This window comes from Myotis myotis, unplaced genomic scaffold, assembly GCF_014108235.1.
Source record: "Myotis myotis isolate mMyoMyo1 unplaced genomic scaffold, mMyoMyo1.p scaffold_m19_p_27, whole genome shotgun sequence".
Lineage (NCBI taxonomy): Eukaryota > Metazoa > Chordata > Mammalia > Chiroptera > Vespertilionidae > Myotis > Myotis myotis.
The window spans coordinates 3,285,654-3,291,653 of record NW_023416332.1 but is presented as its reverse complement, the minus strand read 5'-3'; the positions used below and the strand labels follow the sequence as shown (position 1 = coordinate 3,291,653).

Sequence of the window (6,000 nt, the reverse complement as noted above, 5' to 3'; positions counted from 1 at the left end):
ATGCCCGCCCACGGTTGCCGGCGGCCCTCCCCGGCCTCTGGCTGCGCCCGCTTTGTGGGTTTATAGGTCAAAGGCGCAGGCATCTGCTTTCCCGGCCCGGCCAGAGGAAGCCACCTTCACGTCGGAGCCCAGCACCGGCCTGGCACCCGGCGCAGGCTCAGTGGGAAGCGCAGCATCCTGGGGCCCGCTGTCCTGGGGGCCTGGCTCCCCTCCCCGCCCGGGCCCACCCTCCCAGGGGCAGGACAGTGCGGTCCGTTCGGCTGCGGAGCCGGCAGCCCCGGAACAGGGTCCCTCGGCCGTGCCCAGGTCAGCGGCTAGTCCTGGGGCAGGAAACGCCCGGCCTCACTTTCCCCCTCAGACAACGGAGGAGCATGCTGGGGTCGCGTGGACGTGCCCGGCACAGAGTGGGACACAGGGCCGAGGCCATGAGGGCCTGTTGTCACCATCACCATCATCATCAGGGGCCCAGTGGTGCGGGGTTGCCTGTGACAGGGAGACCCCCGTGTGGGCGCCGGCCGCCGGGTCCTCTGGGCTTGGGCCACCCTGACCACCGGGCTCGCCCAGGAGAGCAGAGAGCTTTGCAAGCAGTGCCTCCAGGTGACCCTCACCCAGGGCACCGAGGGGGAAACTGAGGCCCGCAAGGGGAAGAAGGGCTCCCCTGAGTCGCCTGTGTGACCCCAAACCCTGTGCTTTCTCCTTCCGGAGGGCGGGCTCCCGGCAGCCCCACCAGCCCTGCCCTGGCAGGAGTGAGTGTCACCTGTCCCCCGCCTGGAGCAGGAGGCAGGCGGCCGGGCGGGGGCTGGGAGAGCAGGGGCTGGGAGAGCCGTGCCGTGGGATCCAGTGGGACCCCCACACACACACACAGGGGGAGGCCCTGCGGCCGTGGTGCTTGGGGACCGGAGGTGCCCACCCCCCGGATTCCATCCTCAGTGGCAGGCCTTAGTTCAGGGGTGTCCCCAGGGCCCCGCTTCCCTCCAGCCTTCCTGCCCCTGCAGCCGCTGTGCTGAGCCTGTCACACAGGGTGCGGGCCTCCCCCCAGAGCTGGAGGCCTCAGGCCAGCCTTTGCAGGGCCGACTCCCTGCTTGTGACCAGGTGGATGCAGAGCTGAAGGGGGCAGGGGCCCCACTCATGGGGGTGGGGTGCAGCTCTGCTCAAGGGGGAAGGGATCCCATTCATGGGGTGGGGTGCAGCTCTGCTCAAGGGGGAAGGGATCCCATTCATGGGGTAGGGAGCAGCTCTGCTGAAGGGGGAAGGGGTCCCACTCATAGGGTGGGGTATGGCTTTGCTGAAGGGGGGAGGGGTCCCACTCATAGGGTGGGGTATGGCTTTGCTGAGGGGGAAGGGGTCCCACTCATAGGGTGGGGTATGGCTTTGCTGAGGGGGAAGGGGTCCCACTCATGGGGTGGGGTATGGCTCTGCTGAAGGGGGGAGGGGTCCCACTCATAGGGTGGGGTATGGCTTTGCTGAAGGGGGGAGGGGTCCCACTCATTGGGTGGGGTATGGCTCTGCTGAAGGGGGGAGGGGTCCCACTCATAGGGTGGGGTATGGCTCTGCTGAAGGGGGGAGGGGTCCCACTCATAGGGTGGGGTATGGCTTTGCTGAAGGGGGGAGGGGTCCCACTCATTGGGTGGGGTATGGCTCTGCTGGGCCTTGGGGCCAGGCCGCTGTAGGAATTGGGCGGGTTAACTATGAGCCCATGTTCATCTCCAGGATCCAGGGTGGACCCAGCCTTTGTCTCTGAGCTGGGGGAGGGGGTCATCGCCCCCAAACTGGAAACTGGTGACAGCGCACGAATCCTCGCCCCCCCCCACCCTCCCCCACCTCCCACTGTTCACCGTCGCTCTCGGGGTTTATGTGAGACTGGCAGGGAGCGCTTGGAAGCCAGGCTGGTGGGTGCCGCAGGGTGGCCCTGGCCTCAGGTCCCCCCACAGAGTCCAGGGAGCCCGCTGCTGGCCTGTCCTCCCCCGCCCGCCCTGAGGCTCCGGGCCCCTCCCAGGGAGCTAGCTGCAAACCTGCAGCCACGGGGGGCTCCACTTTGAGTGTGGGGGAAAGGGGGGGCCCCAGGCTGCTACCACAGCCAGGACCAGTCCCCTCAGAGGTGGTGGCTTCCTGGGGCACAGTCTGACCTGGGGTGTGGGGGGACAAGGGAAGCCTGGGGCAGGTGGCACTCGCCAGCTCTGCCAAGAGGAAGTGCCCCGTGGGCTGCCCAGGGAGGTGAGCGGACACACACACGCACACAACGAGTTGCAGCAATTTTTTTGGCCTCTTTATTTGGAACCCAGCGGACGGGCCGGGCAGCGGTGCGGCCGGCTCAGGACCTTCTCAACGGAGATGTCAGGTTTAGAGGAAGCGACTAGAGAGAGAGAGACAGAGAGAGAGAGACAGCGACAGCGCGGAGAGAGAGAGAGACTGCAAGCGAGGCGGGCTGGCGCGCAGGTGGCGGGCGCGCAGGTGGCTGGCACGCGGGCGGGCGCTAGGCTGGTGGGCGCCCCGGGGTCCGCTATGGAATCGATTGGCAGGGGACCCCCAGGTGCAGTGCGTGCCTTGCTTGGCAAAGCCAAGGGCCAAGCTGCCGCGGGCATAAATAGAAATATAAGTTAGTATAACTTTTTTTTTTAACTTTTTGTACAAATATACATGTTCCTTTTATCCTTTTTTTTTCTTTTTTTCATTTTTTTTTGCACTGAGTTTCAGCAGAGATTAAACATTTTATATAAATGACTCTTAAAGCTTTACACCTTGGGACCAGTGTACTCTTCGGTGCAGAATACATTTAGATATAAAAGAGTTATTAATACATTGCACAGTTTTCAAACTTTAAACACAAAACCGATCGCTGCTCGCCAGCAGCTGCTACATGGACGGTCCCAGCCGGGGCCCAGGCTTGTCTCCTGTCCGCTGCTCAGTGGGTTCCCTCGGGCTCTTTGGGCGAGAGGCTGCGGAGAGAGGCGCCGTGAGCACGGGGGCCACGCGACAAAGGGACCCGCGCCCGCCCCGCCCCCCCGCGCCCCGCCACCACGCACCTCATCTCATCCGCTTGCGCGGGGTCTGCTCGGCGGGGCCCACGCCTGGACCGCCGCCAGGCGCGGAGCAGCCGCCGGGCACCTCGTTGGCCGCCTTGGGCTCGGGCGCAGATCTCTTGCGCTTGGCGAAGAAGTCTGCGGGGACGCGGGCGGGTCAGGGCGGGGCCGGGGCGGGCGCGGCGAGGTCCGCGGCGGGTCAGCTTTGTTTACGTCGCCCCGCGAGGTGCTGTGTCAGCGTTTCCCTTGTCCCGCAGCCAAGCCCCCCGGGCGCCACGCACTTAACCCGCGCGCGGCCGGGACGCGCCGCAGGGCGGGGCCGGGGCGGGGAGCCGCGCCCTGGGCGCTGCGGGCCCTTTAACGGCGCGGGAGGAGGAGGCGGGGACCGGGGAGGCCCCCGGGGCCGGGGAGCCCGGCCAGCTGGACAAAGCCGAGCCGGGCCGGGCGGGCCGGGGCGGGGCGGGGCCGCGCGGGACTCACCGGAGATCAGAGGCCCGGCCAGCTTCTTCATCGCGGCGCCTCCCGCGGCCGCGGCGTTGGTGGCAGCGCCGGCGGCGACGGCGACGGCGGCGGCAGCGGCGGGGGCTGCGGCCGCAGCGGCAGCGGCGGCGGGGGCTGCGGCCGCAGCACCCGGCGCGGGGCGCCCCGCGAGGAGCGGCTCCGCCAGAGGCTCCTGATTGCGCGGCGGCGGGCCGGCCTCCGGCTCAGCGATCTCCTGCGGAGCCACGGCCGGGGCCGGGGCGGGGGACACCTCCGGGCCGCTGCTCGGCGGCGGCGACGCCGGGGCGTCCCCCAGCTCGTCGAGGGGCTCCTCGGCCGGCGGCGCGGGGGGCGGGTTAGCGCCCGCGCCTTCCGGGCGGGGCCGGGGCGCCAGCAGCAGGCGGCAGCGCCCCACCTGCACGGTCTCGCGGTAGAAGACGGGCACCGACTCGCTGTCCACCTCGGTCCACTGCAGACGCCCGGGGCCGCGCAGAGGCACGTCCTGCTGGAAGTTGTAGTCCCAGCGGCGCTGGTCCTCGGCGCTCAGCTCGGCCAGGCGCATCTGCAGCTCGCGGCTCAGCTCCTCGTGGTCCACGGGCCCGAAGAGGCTGCGGCAGGCGCTGGTGCGCGCCATCGGCGGGTAGGCGCGGCGGGAGACCAGGCGCTCCATGGCCAAGTCGCTGCGGGGACACACGACGGACAGGGCTCGGGGCGGCGCGGGAGAGGCGGGGAGCGGGGGGGGAGAGGGCGGCGGCCGCGCAAGGGAGACCCCGCGCTCGGAGTCTGCGCTTGCGGGGCAGCGGGCGCTACCTGACAGTCGGGCCGTGCACGGCTCCTGAGTCGCTGGCGGTGTGGTCGGCTGGCGGCCGCGCCCCCTCGATGCCCGTCCTCGCTCGCAGGGCTGGTCAGGCCTGGCTGGCACCCCCAGAGCGCAGAGCACTCGCCTGTGGAGCGCCCAGCCCGCGCGCGCCCCTTTATACGCGAGGGTCCCCCCGGCCCCCCCGGCGCGCGGGCCCCGCGATTAGCATAAAGTAGTATTTTCAGTTTCAACAACACGCCCGCGATTGGCCGCGCCGCTCCCCCCGCGCGCGCCGGCCCCGCCCCGCGCGCCGCCCATTGGCCGCGGGCGCCCCTCCTCCCCCCCCCCGCGGCGGGCGGGGCGGGCGGGCGGGCGGGCGGATTGGCGGGGCGCGAGCGAGGGGCGCGGGGCGGGGGCGGGGCCGGAGTTAAAGGGCGCTGCGGGCGGTAACGTGACACCCGCGCCCCGCCCCCTCGCCCCATGCCCCCCCACCCCCGCGCCCGCCCCCCGGGGCTCCTTTGTCTGCAGGCGGGGGCCGCTCCGCGGTGGCGGCTGCCCCCCCCAGCCGGCGCGCCCTCCCTGGCACCGCGAGCCCCGCGTCCGGCCTGGACCGAGTCGCCCCCCGAGGGCGCCCAGCCTCGGGGCTCCCCGCGCCCGCTGAGGGGGTTGTGCCCGCCGCCGTGCGCTGGTCCCGGGCAGGGGCGAGGCGGGGTCTGCAGCTGCCCCCCCCCCCCCCACGGCCCGCTGCGCCCGGGGCTGGGGTCCCTGGTAGGGCTCCGCGCACCTGGAGCCGGAACACACCTGCTGGCCCTCAGGCCCGCGAGCGGCAAGGGGGAGGCCGGAGGGAGGACGGTCTTTCACCGGAGCCGCGCTGCCGCCGCCCTGAGTTCTGGCCCTCTGAGCCCGGGGCTGAAGCCTCGAGGTCGTGGGGCCCCCCAGCCCTGCCCAGCGGGTGGGAAACAGGTTCTGGATCGTGTCCCTGATGGGGTCGGGTCGGCACCTCTTGGGCCTGGACCGGGCCACGCCAGGCTGCATTCAGCCCGGCGGGCATGGGTCTGGCTGGGGCCGCTGCTGGGTGGCTGTTGGACAGGGCACTGGGGGCTTCTCCGTTGGGGTTGGCCGGGCACCGCCCAGCTCAGGGCCTGGACGGCTTTGCTGCTCCTCTGTGCCAGCCTGGTCTCTTGTCACATGGGGAGCCCCCCCCCCCCCCGCCGGCCCTGCCACCTGCCCTGGCTGCATTGGAGCCGCACCTCTCCTCCATTGGACGGCGCGCACCCCTGGGTGCCCGATAAAGACTCTAAGAATGACAGTCGCGCCAGCCAACGGGCCTGCCACCGTGCGGGGCTGCGGAGCGGCCAGGAGGGAAGGACCGGGCAGGACTCGTGCCCTGGTGCCCACATTGGAAGAGGGCGGGGGGGGGGTGCAGGTTTGACGTGAGGGGCAGGTGTGTGGACGGACTGGGGCGCCCGCCCGTGCGTGAGTGCGGGTAGTTCAGTGACAGTGGCCGCCCGCAGCATGTGACACGGAGTCCTGCCCGGGGGCTGGGAGGAGCACGTCCTGCCCGCCTCACCTGTTCTGCAGGGAAGGGAACTGCAAGGCCACGCCACCGGGAAGGAGCCGGTGGGGGCCGACCCCCTCCAGCTGCCTGGCCTCCCAGCTCGTTTCTCTGGGGGCCGTGGGACCCCTCCTCTCTCAGCAGAG

General features: G+C 70.8%; 1 protein-coding gene across 1 annotated transcript; it reads right to left on the bottom strand.

Annotated features, from left to right (window-relative positions):
- Nucleotides 1-2,244: 2,244 nt before the first annotated feature.
- Nucleotides 2,245-4,529, bottom strand: CDKN1C (cyclin dependent kinase inhibitor 1C). The gene is made up of 4 exons (XM_036295872.1): nt 4,311-4,529; nt 3,501-4,180; nt 3,024-3,158; nt 2,245-2,936 (listed from the first exon to the last, which is right to left on the bottom strand). Exons 2-3 carry the CDS (start codon nt 4,168-4,170, stop codon nt 3,025-3,027), a joined length of 804 nt encoding a protein of 267 aa, XP_036151765.1. The 5' UTR covers nt 4,171-4,180; nt 4,311-4,529; the 3' UTR covers nt 2,245-2,936; nt 3,024.
- Nucleotides 4,530-6,000: the final 1,471 nt, after the last annotated feature.